The 18,346-nt window shown below is 41.2% G+C and overlaps 1 protein-coding gene across 1 annotated transcript in view; it reads right to left on the minus strand.

The window, feature by feature from the left end:
• Nucleotides 1-7,393: 7,393 nt before the first annotated feature.
• The window catches only part of LOC147700674 (olfactory receptor 5AR1-like), a 64,710-nt gene continuing 53,757 nt past the window's right edge, over nt 7,394-18,346 (minus strand). The window contains exon 2 of the mRNA XM_086929174.1: nt 7,394-8,353. Within this exon, the coding sequence (XP_086785300.1) occupies nt 7,394-8,353 (960 nt within the window). The remainder of the gene's footprint in view (nt 8,354-18,346) is intronic.

An 18,346-nucleotide genomic window follows, 5' to 3' on the forward strand; every position in this document is an offset into this window, starting at 1 on the left:
TGAGGATATACCGCTGACTGGTTGTTCTTGGTGGTAATCTGCACCAGATTCAGGGATTTGCCACTTGCTATGCCAAATAATGCAGTAATGGTCTAGAAATGTATTTCACCTCATAATACCCTTTAACACCGAGGGGCATATCTACAAGGGGATATCACCACCAGAACATCTTCTTTAGCGATGTTCAGGTGGCGATATCCCCTTCTTTTTACTTACAAAGTGGCTGTACGCCACTTAACATGGCTTAATGCCTCTTAGTAAATAATGCCCCGTTTCAGACTTCACTTAGTGTGCAGTGGATGTTCCACCACAACACCCATGGCTTTTGACGCTGCCCCATATTTACAAGGTTAGGGCAGCGCCAAAAACTAAGACCAGGGAATTCCTGGTCTTAGGATGGTAATAAGAAAGGAACTTATCAATTTTTCACTGTTTTTTGCTCTTTCCATTTGTGCCTCTTTCTGGCGCACACATGGAAGGAGCAAATCGCCCTCGAAGATTGTTTATGTGCTGGAAAGTGTCCCTTCCTGCACATAAAGTATCACGCCTTGCAACATGGTGCAAGGGTGCCTGCTTTATTAGCACCAGTGCTAGGGGGAACACAAGGGTACGCCATATTTTTGTAAATCAGAGCATCCTTGTATTTAAAAAATGTTCCAGCGCAGCCTTACTAATTTCGGCACAACACCCAGCTCCAACATTTTGTTGTACAGTTTTGTAAATGTGGGGGCATATTATCAACAAAAAGGCGATACATTATCGCCGCTTTTATCGGCAGGAAACTGCAGCTAAAGCGGCGATAATGGGCTTGTAAATAGGCCCTCATGAATTCACATAGCAGCCCAGGTTCTGGTGTCAACCTGGGCTGCCATGGGAATTCACAAGGGCATATTATCAAGCCCATTATCGCCGCTTTATCGGCAGTTTCCAGCCGATAAAAGCGGCGATAATGTATTGCCTTTTGTTGATAATATGGCCCGTGACTTGCTCAGAGGCCCTGAAATCCTTAAGATGACACTGTGGAGCACCCACAATGATTGTTCATGTTAGTGTTACATGAGGCAGCAGAACTCACAAACTAACCTGCTGCTCTTGCTTAGGGTGTAGCTACTATAAAGGTGATGACCTTCAACTCTCCTGTGCCATGTGTCAGTCATGCCAAACTCAATGGAAATCCAAAAGATGTCAAGGTATTTCTAAACTATTGAACTGATCACCTGACTTCCAAGTCCACTGAAATTGTTTCAGTTTACTTAGCATCACATCTCGTCAGTGTTCTTCATAAATTCATTAGGATCAACCCAATGCTGCCTCTTCCCTTTCTCTTCATCGTCATGACTCACTTTGTGATCCCCTGCTCTAGCTCCCTGAAGCTAATCCCATGGCTCTATTCTTCAGGCCACACCCTTACAGCAAAGTGGGGGCCGAATGCAGAACCCCAATGCCAGATGTGTAACTATAGTATCATTCACTCTGGAATGTGTTCCTGCCCTAATATTATTATTTAACAAACAAATTAAATACATGTATTTGTTGTGATGGCATGCTTTCCAAAAGAAGGTACAATGAATCTCCATGAAGTATGTCACTCCATTGTGAAGTGCAAGGGTTTCATAGAGGTTCTGCTGATGTGCTACTCAAAACACAACAGAGCCTGAAATGGAGATTTGTGCTCCCATAAATCAACAATTTACTGTTTATTATTCAGCAAAAAGAGGCATCACCTAAAAGGTGGAATAAACACAATATGTAGGAGGCTTGGGTTGGAGAAGCACATTTCTGCTGATATAAAACACTAAATGTAGTTTTGCTGATATTTGGACTAGTCTAGGACCCTTTAAAATACCTTTTACTGAATAAAGAGTCAATTAATACCTATTACCTGTGAGTCATGAAAAGTGCTCTTATGTAAGTTAAAATAATTACTAGCTTGAAACCTTGTGAGGTTGTTCCCAGGCCAGATAAATAATTATATACTGAAACACGTTCACACTAAGCAGACATAATTATAAACCAAAAATACAAAATTATGCATTTTTGTGTTCTTAATGTGCCCACTTTGAAAAGGACTCATATAATGCATCATTCAACAGGAAAGATATAATTGACGTCACTAGATTACATTATATCTATGAAACAAGAAAGGAATTTTGTATGCATTTGTCATGTTTGATGATGCACACACATTGTTAAATTATATCAAAACAGAGATGTCACTGTTTCCCAAAACCCACTCAGTTATTACTTTTCACTGCTCCAGCTAAACATAAAAAATAAGCTAAAAATATATTAAAAGTATGCATAATGAAAAGAGGAATCACTACAAATTAACACATTGTATGAATAAAATGTGTCTGTTGAGATGGAAGTATTCCCTGCATGGTATATGGGCATATGTACCCACACGGAGTGCCCAATTTTGTGTATATCCAGTATTTTTACTATTTGTTTTAGCCCTGGCATCACACTAATCTAAATGTGTGAGGGGAGCTGTTGATAGCCAGGTGATGACAACTCACACCTGTTTGTGCCTCTTTTGTGGGTGCTCCAGGAAGCTGACTGCTCCAGTGCTGCCTTATGTGTCTTGTAGTTTGAGGTGAACAGCATTCGAGAGGTCACCTATTAGGAGAACCATCCCAAACTGGTTCTATGGTTGAAACAGTGGATCCACCTTCCCTGTCTAGAAGTTGTGTATAAAAGTGGGACTCCAATCACCCCACTTGATTCCAGTTCCAAATCTATTACAATTAAGAAAGTGGGTGCTCAACAGAGTACAACGAACTGCTGTGCAACAGAGATGAAGTCTGGCTGGCAGCTAGTCTCCCATAGGTCAAGGGACATCAATTTAAGTCTTGTCACACTACTGGAGAAGCAGTGGGCCTGTCCTGCAGCAATTATAAAGCTAGCCTGCCTACAGAGACAGAGATGTTATATGCCTGAAGAAAGAGAAAATATCCAAGAGTGGGCCAGTGTATCCCCTCTAGACTGTGGGACAGCCATGAAGAGCAGACTTTTAGAGAGAGAAATAACTACAGAGGTAAATAGTGCCTGTCTCCCCTACCTCTTTTTCTTTCTTTTCTGCAGCTAGCAGAAATGGCTGCACTGTGTCTCTCAGCCACCCGGCTGGGCTGCAACTTTGTGACTGCTGTGGGGTCAGTCAGGGCTTCACCCGAATGTTTGATTTAGTCCTAGGAAAGGATTACAACTGTCTGTTTGTGTAAGGCCCGGACGAGGAGTCCAATTACATTAATGGCAGCCCAGATGACTGAGGCAACTGCTCAATTGACTTTGGTCCACCTTGTGTGCCCAAAAGGCTAGCTTCAAAGGGGAACCACTCTTTAAATGAAAATGGTGGACACACATGAGAGGGGATGTATGTTGTTACAACGCATACTTTTACAACGCATACCTTTACAACGCATTTTTTACACCGCAACATCCATTACAACGCATTCCATTACAACGCATGCCATTACAACGCATCTCTAAAAACGACCTTTACAACGCATTCCACTACAACGCATACTACCTTTACAATGCATACCATTACAACACATACCATTACACTGCATGTATGGTAAGTATTGGATAGTGTAGGGGTAACATTTACTATTCTAACTCCAGGGGGGTGAAACAGTAGGGTAAGTGCTGGATAGAGTAGGGGTAAAAATGACTATTCTAACTCCAGGGGGTGCAACAGTAGGGTAAGTGTTGGATAGTGTAAGGGTACTATGTGTATGCGTTGTAATGGTATCCGTTGTAATTACTGCATTATAATGACATGCATTGTAAAAGTTGCGTTGTAAACGTTGTTCCCCCATGAGAGGGGCTGCTCAAATGGTCTGGTAGAGAGGCTGGCATCAGGGACAGAGATGGAAATACAGTGGCTAAACCAGTTTTTACATAGGTGTGTAGCCCTCAGGTAGCCACACCTCTAAGATGGGCTACCACGTTCCACACACGGAGAGAAAGGTCCTGCTGTCTTGGGAGTGGGCAGAATAGTGCACACTTGTATGTCTAAATGCAACACAATGCAGGAAGTAGTCATTAGGTGGGAAGGACCTGGTAGCCCAGTTTCTAGTAGCCACTACATCCCCCGAGAGCAAGTTGTGAGCATGAAAGTAGTTACCCTGGCACCTAGACCTCGGATCACATTTGACCTTGAGAGATGACCGAAGAAGGACTACCTTGGTATTCCCTGGTACTGGTAAAGAGAGACTGCACCAATGACTGGACTCACCTGTGTTGTGTAGTCCCTAATAATACAGAGGATCTGCATGTTTACTGTAAACTGAGGGATTGATGTTTAGACTGATTTCGGACACACATGCACAATAGTTCGGACTACAGGCCAGCTAGTTCAGTGCACCACTATTCGCCTACGACCCTTACCAAGGAATGAATACTTTCTGGCAACCACTGAATGTGACAACTCTCAAACCCCCCAGGGATCGTGGAAACAGTACAGTACCTTTTGCTCAGTCACTCGTGCTCACTTCGTCTCAGAGAAATGCACAGAATAAACGATTGGTACATTTTCAATACCTGTTTATTGAACCAGCGTCATTCTAGTGTAAAACATGTTTGCCGTGACAATCATTCAACAGAAACATAGGTAAAAGATTACAAGCACCAACAGAGAAAATAAAAGATAGAGGTTTACCATGATGCTACAATAGTGAATATATGAAGGCATACATAATACAGTAATCCAGCGTACTCCTAAAATGCTAACACTACCTAAGTGTACCTAAGTGTATCTAGCATGTGTGGGTGTGAAAGCCAAGAATCCCCTAGGAGAGATTCAACCCCAGTACCTGATGGGAGAGAATGAAGAGCCCAATGTCAGACCACTGCGTGCTGGAACTTCATGCAGGACCTCAGCGTCTGGTGTCAGCATGGATGTTTTTCTCCTCTGATTGCCAAGTAAAGATGTCATTCTTTTATACCCGAAAGGTACCCTCAGGGGTTCTACTTAGATGTGTAATGGTACTGTGGGTCCGTCGTTCAAGGATGATGATAGCGATGACTTTTGTACAAAGTTATTATACAGAAGATGGTAATCCTGCTGTGCATGCCCCTGGCAAGGGGATTAAGATATGATACAAAGAACCCCCATGCATTATAAATGAGGGTAGTTTAGAAGAAAACCACACAACATTTATTTAACGCATAAGTAGGTAAACGGGCAGCACCATTACCATTTTGTAGGGCAAGGTAGGATAAATGTAGGTAAAAGGTTGTACAAAAACCTAGGTCAGCAAACTGTGTCTGTGGTGCCCTGCTAGAGGAACCGACATAACGGATGCCCTAAAAGGAAGGGTTGAACTCAAAGAGACAGTTCTCTCACTTCCTGCTTCATCTCTAGCACCACAAAAGCTGACAAATTTGCCTTGTCTAAGTTCATAGCCACAAGCACTTGTTTACCACTTCCTGTTGAAGGGCAGTCCGCAAGACCTAACGCTGACCAATAAAAGTTGCACCAGAGTCCGCTTGACCTGAAGGAGTCATCAGAGTGCAGTTTGGTCTCCACAATGGATTCTCTTCTCAGTTAAAGGTAACCACTGGTTTCTCTGTGACCAGAGACCAGTAGGCCAGTGGCAACAGGTTTTTGACTGGACTTTTCCTTAACTGTGAGGGATATTGACCTCGGAGGATAAAGTCACCCCACCATGTTCATGGACCAAGAGGAAGAACCAAAAATTCCCCCATCAACCAGATCAGCATCCCCAGCATTCTTCGGCATCTTCAGCATTATGTATCCCTTACATAAGGACCCCTCCATTGATGCCTATGGCAGTTTTTCCATAGAGCCTGATATTGGACTGTAGACTGCTTTGTCTGCAAGGTTATTGTTCTTATAAGACTTAGTGCCTCCCTGACCTTCTCTCTGCCAGATTTGGTTGCTCAGAGCAGACACAAGTAGCTGAACCGAATTTTACAAAAGTTTTCCAAGTAACTGCTAACATGGTAGTTGCCAATACTTGTTTGCATTGTCGTTGAACATCTGTGATTTACTTAGAGATTCATATCTCTGAAATCCTCTGGTGGATTTTGTTTATTTTAGTGTCTACAATTCATAAAAGTATGATCAATTTTTATAAATTAGTGTTGTATTTCCTGTGTGTTTGTGTTTCTTTATTTGGTTGTTTTGTTATTGCTAAATGTTTTGCACTTTTCCCTCTGTTAACACCTGATTGCTTGTAGCCACAGCTACTCAGGGTTGAGCTAAGGTTTTACAAATGAGCCTGACTGGACCCAAGACAGCTTGGTGAGTTTATTTCACAGTGAAGTCGCACAATCACCCCATATAATAAGACACATTTCCTAGAAGAAATGATATGCCTTAACAGTGAAAAAATGTGCAAAAGATGTTCCTCTAGGAATACTCTGGGGCTTATTTACAAGCCTGTTGCACCACTTTTGCATCATTTTAAACAAGGTAAAACGTGTTGTACCGGTGGCGCAAGGGGCTTGTAAATAAGCCACTCTGAATCTAAAGCTAAATATTCCAGGAATAGTGTTAACTATAAATACAATAATTATTACACCTGTTGAAAAGAGTCAAAAGATATTTTTACCTAATTTGAAAAAAATCCCATTCAATTGTGAAATTTGATTGTTTACAATTCTATGAGTAAACAATTTTAATATAGTGCGCTTTGTGCAGCTTGAGAATGACTGCATTAGAACCAGTTTGCCTTTAGCCCTAATCTTCAAGTTGTATAGTTAGAATAATTAATGCAACTATGTGCTCTCCTTGTTACCCAATTGATACACTCAGTTTTGTGATGCAAACAAGGCTGTCCCAGCCCACCCATCACTGTCCTTGACTCCCCATAGGAGAGCTTTGGATGGCGGGGCAGTGTATGTCTAAGTATCTGTGATTCCAATGACGTAGTGGAATCTAACACAACTAAATTAGCGTGTAATCAAGACACGTCTTTTTGTTGATGTCTAAAGTGCCCTTTGATATAACCCATTAGCCTCCCCCTCATATTAAACTTGAATACCTCCCAAATCATCAATTGTGAGCCTTTGTGAAACTACCTCACTGCTTCTCTGGTAATATGTCCGTTGAGGTCCTTCACATCCACCATGCTCATAGGCTTGAGTCTGGTTTAAAGTCCTCATTTGTCTTACCCTAGAATGCTTGGTGAGGGCTCGCTGGCTCTTTCTAAATGATAGCAATGCTATTAAGGTGTGGAGCTTTGGATTCACTTCACAGAGCCCCTTCAGATGTTGGAAAAATGCACCAGCATACATATTTCCCAGCTGAGAGTTCCCTAAAATACATCAATGACCTCCATCAGTTTCTGAAGTGCCAATGGTCTGAAAAATAAATATAAACTGCCCGTATCTTCTTTAGATCTGCTAAATAAAATCTTTTTGATTACTTTGTTAATAAGCTCACTTTTCCACAAATGAGCTTTCTTAGAGCTATGTTCACATCTTTGTTCCTGAGGCTATAAATCAGAGGATTAAACATTGGAATGAAAGCTGTGTAGAGGACAGAGAAAACCTTGTCATGTTCTAATGAGTAGGAGGATGCAGGACGCACATACATGCACATAACAGCACCATAGAAAACTGAGACCACAGTGAGGTGGGAAGTGCAGGTGGAGAAGGCCTTGCGCCTCCCCTCAACAGAACGGATATTAAGAATTACACGGATAATATAGATATAAGAGGTAATAGTTAGTGAAAAGGGAATCATTCCCGCAAATACGCCTTCTGCAAAAATGAGAGTTTCGACAGCATGTGTATCACTGCAGGAGATCTTCATCAGGGCAGTGAGATCACAGAAGAAGTGGTTGATGATATTTGAGCCACAGAAGGACAGCTGGGACCCCAAGACAGCATGGGGTATAGTGTCTAGAAAACCAGGCAACCATGAAAGAGCTACTAGCAGGATGCAGGATCTCTTGTTCATGATGGAGGTGTATCGTAAAGGGTGACATATGGCCACGTAGCGATCATAAGCCATGGCTGCCAGAAGGTAGAATTCTGTGCTTGTAAAAGATAGGAAGAAATAAATTTGGGTCATGCACCCAATAAAGGAAATAGTCCTGCTTTTGTCCAAATAAATGGCTAGTAGTTTGGGGAAAGTGACAGAGGTGCAAAAGATGTCTAAAAAGGACAGGTTCTGGAGAAAGAGATACATTGGAGTTTTCAGACAGCGGTCCACAAGCACTGTCACAATGATCACAAGGTTGGTACATATGATTAAAACATAAACAAGCAGGAACACTGTAAAAAGGATTGGCTCCAGATCTGGGCTAACAGCAAAACCCACAATTATGAATTCCAACATGATTGTTTTGTTTTCCAAATGCTCTGCAGAGTTTAGTCCCTGGAAGAAAATTTAAGCAGAAAGTAGATGAGATTTCTAACATTGACTATTTAATTTTTAGAAATTGTGTTTACTGCCAGTTAAATGTTAGAACACCTGAAGCATAGGTATGCATGAATCTATATGCTCTTTACAAGGGTCATGAAAAAGAACAAGGACACAGTAGAAAGGTAGTTTCCATGAATTACTCATAAAACAGAAAATCACGCCCAAGGGTTTGTAATAAACATTAGTCGACCATGTAAATCAGTGATATAGATTCAGAAGATGCACATTGCTACAGTTATTACTCTGATGTTGTTATTTTTACATTGCATAGGTAATCAAGCTTTAAACTGAAAAGGGGACATAGTCAGAGCCTGAACCTGCTTTCAGGTGTACAATAAGTTTTACACTTGTGCCACTTGGGTAGGGAAAACACTTTTTTAACATTCACATTTCCAGCTTGAAATTAGCATGTCTTGAATGTTATACAGTAATTATAAGACAATGATATTAGTCCAGTGAAGTATATTTGCATATCAGGAAAGTTTACAAATATTATTTTTCTAATCCATGCACTTCACACATTGTTGAATATTACTCCAGCTAAGCTAAAATCTTTACCCGTATACTGTCAAAGCTACATTTATTTCTTGCTGTAAAAACCACTCTTTTCAGTTGCTAGCTTCCCCAATCCATATTATATAGACTCTCAGGAAGATCTTTGCTTGTATTACTGCACCATGTAATGGTCCTTGCTTTAGTTTTTTTCTAGAATTGACTACTCTAATGACAAGGCCTCATCATTGAACAAGCTGCAAGTGATTCAAAACTCAGCTGCACGCATTATTCTCAATGTCCCTAAGCGTGCATCGTTTGGAGAGGGTATCAAGTCGCTGCATTGGATCCCTGTTAGGAAGCGCATCTTTATAAGCCAATGTGGGGGAGAGGAGTTGGCCTAACGGCTCGGGCGGTCAAATCTGGGGAACTGGGTTCGAGTCTCGGCAATGAAGCTGATCATCCTGTGATTCTGGGCAAATCACGTAATCTCCCAGTGCCTAACAAAATGAATGTGTCCTCATGTAATGCAACTGGTACTATGTAAAGCGCTCTGATTCTTGATTCGGGTCAAGTTTGCGCTATGTATATATTTTATATATAATGTTTAGTATTTCAAGCCCTCCATCATAAAGGGTCTAAACATCACTTGGCCATGTTTAACTGGTATATTCCTAGCAGCTCACTCAGGTCCTTTCTGGTAGGAAAGTCAGTATCCCTAAATTCTGAAAAGCCAGATGGGGCAGCTGGTCCTTCTCCAGTGCTGCATTAAGCCTCTGGAATGACCTGCCTACTTATATCACCACCTTGGAGTCTTATACTCTGTTCAAAAAATTGCTGAAGACTTGGCTTTTTTCATCTTCATCTTTTTTGGTCTGCTGTGGTTGAGCTTTGTTTCTAGTATAGTGCTTGGATACCCAAGGGTTTAGCACACTTCATGAATTCAATTTTCATGTAATTGTAATCAATCATTAATATCTTTTTTTAGTTTCATTAATATTTGAATGCCCATCTCTTTTTTAGTTTCACAGAATCATTACTATTGTGACTGCTTTTTTGTATCCATAACTTTGATGAAGACTAGGAATATCATTAAAGGTTGTTAACTTTTCATCTTCAATTATTGATCCCATTATTTTTGATGGTGTTGTGTGCCATGTTCCAGAATCCTCAGTTTTACACATATGTGAAAAACGTATTTAAAGATGTCTACCTTACTGACACATTCCCAGCTTTTATCTGCAATTGCTTTTATCTGTTGTACTCAGTTTTACTTTTTGCATTTTTGAAATGTCGAGCAAATTTGCATACAAAAAAGTGATGGATGGAATGCTTGAATTAATCTCAGTCACTGCTAAGTACTTGGAGTTGCATTCCAGTAAATAATTTATTTGGACACCAGCCGCCTCGGTTTGGACCCAGCCATATTCAAGTCAGTCTTGCTCCTGCTCCAATAGAAACAGTCCAGCCTGACCCGTCAGTTTCAGGTTTTCCCTGAGGAAGAAAACAAGCAACCCAAGACTGGTTTTGCCCCTGTTAGGGCTCATCATTCGGGTATAGTTTGGGCACAGTGTGCACAGTACCCATGTCTGGGCATACCTGTTCCACTCAGGGCATAACACGGAAGTATACAAGAAAGTGATGAATGACATTCTTGAATTATACTCAAGCACTGATAATTACTTGGGCCATACACAAATCAGTCTTAGGAACATTCCAGCTCAAACTGCTAGACCTATAATTTGTGAGGCACACAATTTGTTGAGAATATCTGATAGGTGTGTTGATTAGAAAATTCAAGATAGAGAGTAAGAATATTTCACATTCTTATTCTGTAGCATCTGTTTCTAATTTGTTATCCAAGTCAATTTGGTATTTTGAAAAGACCCCATTTAATTTTTCCACATTCCAACTTGTTGTACATTAATATTGTTTTCAGAAAGGTTACACAGGCAGTATTTTGCATACAATTCAAACAACTTTTTCGTAAATTGATTAATGCATCTTTCCAATTGTTGATATTTTGATTGATAGTTTCCAGATTGAATATTTACTTTGACACAGGGAAGGTCAAGAGTGACATTACTACTAGTTTCTTCCCAATAAATTAATTATATTCAAATATTGTTTCAACTTTCCTTCAAAATGGAGAGGGGTTAATATTCCTTTATTGATTTGCAGCAGAAACACTATTGGGAGTGAGAAAGTGCCATCAAGTAACTCCTCCTATGACCAAATCAGATGACTGCCAATAAAAGGTAAGGGGTATTTACAATACCTGTTTCCATCAGAGTCCACCCCTCCTCCAAAATCTTTAAGGAGGAATTTATGAACCTATTGAGCCTATGTAATTTCCTCCTTTAAAATACTATCCATTACATTATAGTTCAGAATTCACCCAGAATCCTAACTGTCTTATTATAAATATGGAGCTTATACCCATCTTATACCCATCACCCCAATATCCTGCTCTCAATTTTGAATCGTTAATGTGTATTTTATCTGGCAATTAATATTACACTTCTTTGTTATTCTGCAGCAGTTTGTGTTTTTTTTTGCTTGGGATCAATCAATCATTGTGTAAAACACTCAATAACCTCATCAGATCTGGTTTGCACTGGCCAGTGAGGGAACAATGCGGATCGGCTGACAGAGAGGCCGTAACCACTCACTCTCCTTCGACTTCAGACGCCAGCAATAGCGACGAAGCCCTGAAGCAGCGAGTACCGCTGCACCGATGACAACGCTGAGGCTCCGGAGCCGTTAGGGCATCAGAAACTGGACTTAAAAAAAAATATTCCTGCTTATGGCTGAAATACAGCAACCAGCGGCTTACGATTTCAAGGAAAGGGACTCTATATTTCTTTGCCTGGATACACCTTTGGGCTCTTTTTTTTGTTTTTTGGATACTTTTTGGCTCCAAGCCCCAATAAGCATGAGGATCCTGTGGTGCAGCAATATCAGAACAGCTAGTTATAGAGGACTCTGGAGCTGGAGAGAGTAAAGACGCAGGGTAAAACTTTTCTTGCCTCAGAGCCATAATACCTCTGGTCGTGATTGGATTCCATGGATGCTGGACGCTGACTGCTGCTGTGACTTCGGTTGTGACCCCCCGGAGATGAGGAATGGAGGTCATAATACTTCTAGTCTTGATTGAATCCCATGGACATTGGACGCTGACTGCTGTTGTGACTGTGGTTGTGACCCCCGGAGATGAGGATTGGAGGTCATAATACTTCTAGTCTTGAATGAATCCCATGGACATTGGAAGCTGACTGCTGTTGTGACTGCGGTTGTGACCCCCCGAACATGAGGATTGAAGGTCAATTTTCTGGGGCTCCAGGTTTCTCTCCAAGAGGGGGTAAATGAAGATTTCATCCTTGCTCACCTTGGTTGAGGGTCGCTGGGGTCCCTTAAGTAAATTGGGCAGCAAATCCGGTAAGCGACTGGCAGAGTGGCAGAAAGGCAGAAGAGCTGGGCAAGCGAAAACTCATCAAAGGATCTAAAGGAATTGTCCAGTCTGAGTTTCTGAATCTGATCCAAAAAGCCAAAAATTTAGTTGGCCAGGTCGCGGAGCGGTCGAACCATGCAGCCTCACTTAGAAAAGATCTCCCTCTTCTATCTGAATTCACTGAGATAGCATGTGCTGAGGCCACTAAACAAAATCTTCAGGAAACAGCTCTGGCAGATTCTGATGACTCCCCCATAAGCCCTAGTGAGATTGCTTCCTTACGGGTGGGTTCACCAATCTCCGCTGCTTTAACAACAACATCAGGTGGTGCTGTGGGGGATTCTACTGAATTTAGAAAGTACCCTATTTTTTTCAAAGCCAAACAAGGTGGGCCTTGGCTGGAGCCGAGCTGGAGTTGGAGGGGAACGACCACCTATTAGCCGATAACTTTTTGGACTTAGGCCCAGAAAATTTAAACACTGGCAGTCTTCCCCCCATTTCCATCCTTCCATCCTCAGATGTAATAAACCCACAAGTTGAAAAAGGGCCCAGGGGTCATCCTATTCCGGCGACCCCATGAGGGTCTATTCTGACTTCACCAGAGGTATCTGTGCTAGCTGATGCTGAAGGTTCTCAGGCTGAGGACAGGTCTAATATAATTCAGATTAATCCTTCTCCAGACAGTAGCACTTTTTCCATGTAATGGGACGCCAAGAGTCACCTTAATTTTACTCTGGACGAAATTCGAGAGTTAAAAACCTCACAATCTATTGAGATCGCAGATCGCTGCAATTCATGCCCGTCTGACAAAGATTGAGAGAAACATGGCTCAGATCCCGGCACGGCTTTCGAAAGCCGAAACCAGGATTTCTCAATTAGAGGATCAGGTGACATCTATGAATCTCAAGCAAGCCAGCTTTCAGGCCCAGAGAACCACGCTGGAGTTTAAGTTGGAGCAGTAAGAGAACCATTCCAGGTGCTCAAATCTTTGAATTCTGGGCATCCCGGAGGGTGATGCAGGTCAACAGACACCTCAATGGATTGACTCATTCATAAAGAAAAATGTCCTCCCAGAATTAAATGGTGACCTGACGATAATGAGAGCTCATCGTGTTCCAGCACACCTCCCTCCTAATGCCAAGTTTCCACGGACTATCCTGGTTAACTTTGGGGGCTTTAGGGTAAAGGAACAGATTTTATCAAGAGCCATTAAACAAAGACAATTTTCCTCAGCAGATGTTCCAGTATGCAGCATTTTCCCAGACATGTCAGCCTCTGTAGTAAAAAGGCGGAAGGAATTTGTCAAAATGTTATATTTGTTCAAGGCACAAGGGGCGCAAGCTATGACAGCAGAGTAAGCTGAAGATGCTAGTTATGGGCAAATTCCATATCTTTTGCAGTGTCCCAGATGCGCAGGGATTACTGCAGCAGATATCTGTGGATAAGCCCTAATGGCTTTAAGTTAGTCTTCAGTTAGGTGGCAGTGGGGATTTTTTAAGGCAAAAGAGCTACTTGCGTATACAGGGCTGTTATTGCTCCTCCTAGCTTTGGTGTCTTCCTACTTGTCTTCCTTTTTTATGGCAAAATACTGTTCATGCTGATTTGGTTCTTATAGTTTTTTTTCTTTTTTTTTACCCCTTCGCAGCGGGGATAATTTCCCGGCTGTGCTGGGGGGAGGGTGGGCCCGCACAGCGCCCCGGTGCTCATGACGAGCTGAGCTCGTCACGCAGCATGGTGACGCTGTGCTCTTGACGAGCTGAGCTCGTCACGGCCACACCCGTTTCTGTGGAACGCTCAGCACAGCGTGGGAATTAGCCCCGCGTGCAAGTGTTGCGGCCATGAGCACACGGCCACCGTGCCTCCTGGCGAGCTGAGCTCATCATGAGCACGTATGTGGTTAAAGATGGGGAGGGGAGGCTAGAGGGGGGAAGAGCTGATTAGCATCACTAGGCATTAAATCATTGTGCCAGTTGAAGGGTGGGGGATCAGGTTATCTGACTCTGAGCAGGGGGCGGCCATCTGCTCAGGCGACAATGTGCCAAGGGAGGGAACACGGAGGTGGAAATAGAGCATGGGGGAAAAATGTAATCCATATTTTAAGTTCATACTAATGTGTTCACTGCTATGCGAAAGCAAAAAAGGAGAGCCAGTTATTTCTGCTAGTTTCGGGTTCAAGGCCTTTCTCAGAGCTAGTAAAGGAACATTTTCAGAACATGGAGACATTCAGAAACTTGCTCTGTTTACGTAATGGGAAATAAGGAAATATTGAAAGTAGTTCCATTTAATTTGAACAGTCTTAATATTAAAAGGAAAATGCGGACCATTGAGGCTTGGATTGAAACAGAGAATCCCTTGGTCATTCTAATAAAAGAGACCCATATACCAGTGGGAACAATCTCAGATGTTGCAATCTTCAGAGCTTGGGCAGCCTAAAGGGGTTTCTCTTTACCCTCAGTAGCACACAGGGGGACGGCAAACTTTCTTAATAAACAATCTCAGGCTGAGGTGGTTAATTCTGCGGGCGATCAAAGTGGTAGATGGTGCTGGGTTACTTGTAATGTAGACCATCGGCCCTTGGCGTTTGCTAGTATATATGCCCCAGTTGAGGATAATCACCTCCCATACGCGGAACTCTTTCAAACATTAATCCAAGTCCCGGGAGTGTTGATCGTGGGAGGCGATTTTAATTTGCTAATGAGTCCCAAGATCGATTCCTCATCTAACTCAAAAAAACAGTTACAACGAAAAACTCTTAAAACGGTACATAGTTATAATTCAATGCTTGATATTATTGACCCTTGGCAAACTGCATTCCCTACGGAAATTGCTTACACTTGCTTCTCAGGAAGATTTCACACTTTTTCACCTATCGATTTCTTTCTTATCCCCAGTCTTTTTATAGCAGAAAATTATTCAAAATGGATTTTCGCACCATGCACTGGTGGTTTTAGAGTTAGCATTGGGTGAAATCGGTCAATTCTTTGAAAGGTGGTCGTTAAACTGACAATATTTGCTAGAAGAAAACTGGGTGTCTTCTAGTAAATCACACATTTTTTAGTTTTTGGAGCAAAACCTTGTCTCTGCTCCATACCACATTGTATGGGATTCGTTTAAAGTTTTATTTGGAGGCCTAGTTATAGGTAAAGATGCAGAGAATTCAAGGAAAAGGAAGGGAGAAAAACTGTCATTAGAGCAAAAAGTGCAAGAATCTTTTGATGGATTTCTTTCTAATCCTTCAACCTTAAAATAAATGTCAGTGGGTTCAGGCTAAGAGGAACATGACTGAAGTATATAATGCTAAAAGTGATATCCTTCTCCAGCAGGGTAGGCAAAAGAACTTGATGAAAGCAATTACACTGGAAGATTTTTGGCATGGCAGGCTAGGGAACCGGCTCCAAGAGATCAAATATTGGCATTGAGATGCCCCATCTCCAGTTCTTGCACTGAGGATTCCGGAGAAATAGAAGAGATAAAGGTCCAACACTACAGGAATTTCTATGGCCAGCAATTACCAATTGATATTTTGTCTTTGGAAGATTTCCTGCAGGAATATGAATTACCTGGGCTATCTGAGGAGGCTAAAGAGCACATGATGAGCTCTTTTACAAAAGATGAGTTAGGGGAGGTCATCAAAAATCTTCAAAATGGTAAAGCCTGCTGCCCAGATGGTCTGCCAGCCAAATTTTGTAAAACGTTTCTAGGTGTGATTGGGTACTATCTATTCAAATTTTGAGGGCGGGCCTATCCCTCTGTCATTTAGAGAAGGAAGTGTAGTCAGCTTTTTAAAAAAAGGTAAAAATAGTGAAGATCCTAACTCATATCGCCCCATTAGGCTTTTAAACTCTGACTACAAAATAATAACTAAACTTTTAGCTAATCATTTTAAGGGAATTGCTTCATATTTAATTCATCATGATCAAAATAGTTTTATTACTTCAAAGCAACTTGGCACAAACACACACTTTTTAGTGGAGGCATTTAACTATTTTGATACCCAGAAGATACCAGCATTAGTGCTTTTTTTTAGATGCCGAAAAGGCGTTCGATCTGGTGATATGGCAATCTTTATTTTGTATCTTTGGTAAATTTGGCATTCCCTCTAAAATAACGGGTTTGGTTTAAAAGCTATACTCGAATGCTGAGGCCAATATTATTATTAATGCAGCTAATGCCGGCCACGTAAAAGTCAAAAGAGGAACCAGACAGGGATGTCCGTTATCCCCGGTACTATTTGCCTTTTTCACTGATCCTCTTGAGATAGCCATTAGGAATAATATGGATATTTGCCCTCGGTTCCAAATCTGGATTACATAAAATGATATGCTGATGACGTTATGCTCATTATAAAACCGAGGAGGAAGGGCAGACAAAGGCCTTCCAGATTTTTGAACGGTATGAGGCATTTGGAGGGTATAAAATGAATTTTAAAAAAACTGAAATATTGCTTTGCGGCAGTGGAGCATTTAGGGATTTGCACTCTGATATTATCTCATGTTTAAACACAAATCCGAAGAGATATTTAGTGGTTTATTTGGCACCATTGATTTCGGAATTATATGACTTAAATTTTGTTCCATTATTACGAAAAGTTCAAGATCTGCTTACCCTATGGCATTCTCTCCCATTATCTATTCTTGGCAGGGTGGCTTTGTTTAAAATGTCTACGCTTCCACTTTTTTTAAATTTCTCTTTTCAGCAATTCCATATGTTCTAGTAATTTTTTTTTAATGAAACTAGAGTCTATGTTTACATAATTTCTCTGGGGCAAAAAGGCCCCCTGGATTGCACTGAGCACTTTATATGAAGAGTGGGCAGATGGTGGGATAGCTCTCCCCAATTTGAAGGAATATTGCTATGCATACTTTGCACAATATATGTCTAGATTTAAGCAGGAATTACATTCTGGTCTTTTTGTTAATTTTTTTATGAATTTAATTTGTAAAGAAAACCAGATTCATTGCCCACTATCAATTTTAAGATCTCCTAAATTAGTACTTTTTCAGTGTCTACATTAGTTTTATCATAAACGTCAGGCTTTCTATAAAAGATTGTCTATCTTAGCAATTATTAGCTCAACTCCTATAGCGGGTCTTATTTCCTCTGCAGGAATTAAAGATTCATCTACAATCATTCAAAATTGGACTTAGGCAGGGTTCCGGAAACTTTCGGATTTCCTGCGGAACTATAGATGGGTGAATATAGATGAAATGTCTTGTTTAATTCCCCGTCATTTTCTTTTCCTGGGGTCATATAATGTTCTTAGGAAGTTTTTTAGTAATCTGGACTTGGTCCAGATTAATAATCAGAAAATTCTAGTTCATGACTTATTAGAAGATGCTGTTTTAAAAAGACTGGGGGAATGGAAAAAAGTCTAGCCTCAATCAAAGGGATAGATCTAGAGGTTAAGGCTATAATTAAATGGGAAAAATATGAGGAGTTGGAAATTACTGCACATTTTTGGTGTACAATTAATAAATTAAATTTCAGCACAGTCAGAGGGGCTAATTGTCAATGGATGCTATTCTTTAGTAAGTGGCTACTGTATAGAACTCCAAGCTTTGTAGCGAAGGCCTATCCAAATCAATCGGGGCAGTGCTTTCGGTGCCACAATCACCCTTCTGCCAATTGGACGCATATAATATTATAGTGCCCTCTGATCCAGAAATTTTGGATCGACATTTTTGATTATTTAACATCAGAATGTATTTTAACAAGTGGCCCTAATGCTCTGTTGATAGTTCTTGGTTATGATCCAGACCTCAGCCTACCTGGTATTGGAATGGTTTTTGCCAGATCACTTCTACTTGAAAGATGGCGATCATATTTAATACCATCAAAATATGAATGGGTCTGGAAAATGGCACAGGTTAAAAGAAGTGACAGCGCACATGCCTTACGAACAGGTGGGATAGAAAAGTTCGATATGATCTGGGCTGACTTTTTAATGGTGATGCTTAATTCGACAGAATTGGTATTGGAATCTATCATCGGTGGTATCCTGA

The sequence above is a fragment of the Lissotriton vulgaris genome, chromosome 7, assembly GCF_964263255.1.
Source record: "Lissotriton vulgaris chromosome 7, aLisVul1.2, whole genome shotgun sequence".
Taxonomy (NCBI): domain Eukaryota; kingdom Metazoa; phylum Chordata; class Amphibia; order Caudata; family Salamandridae; genus Lissotriton; species Lissotriton vulgaris.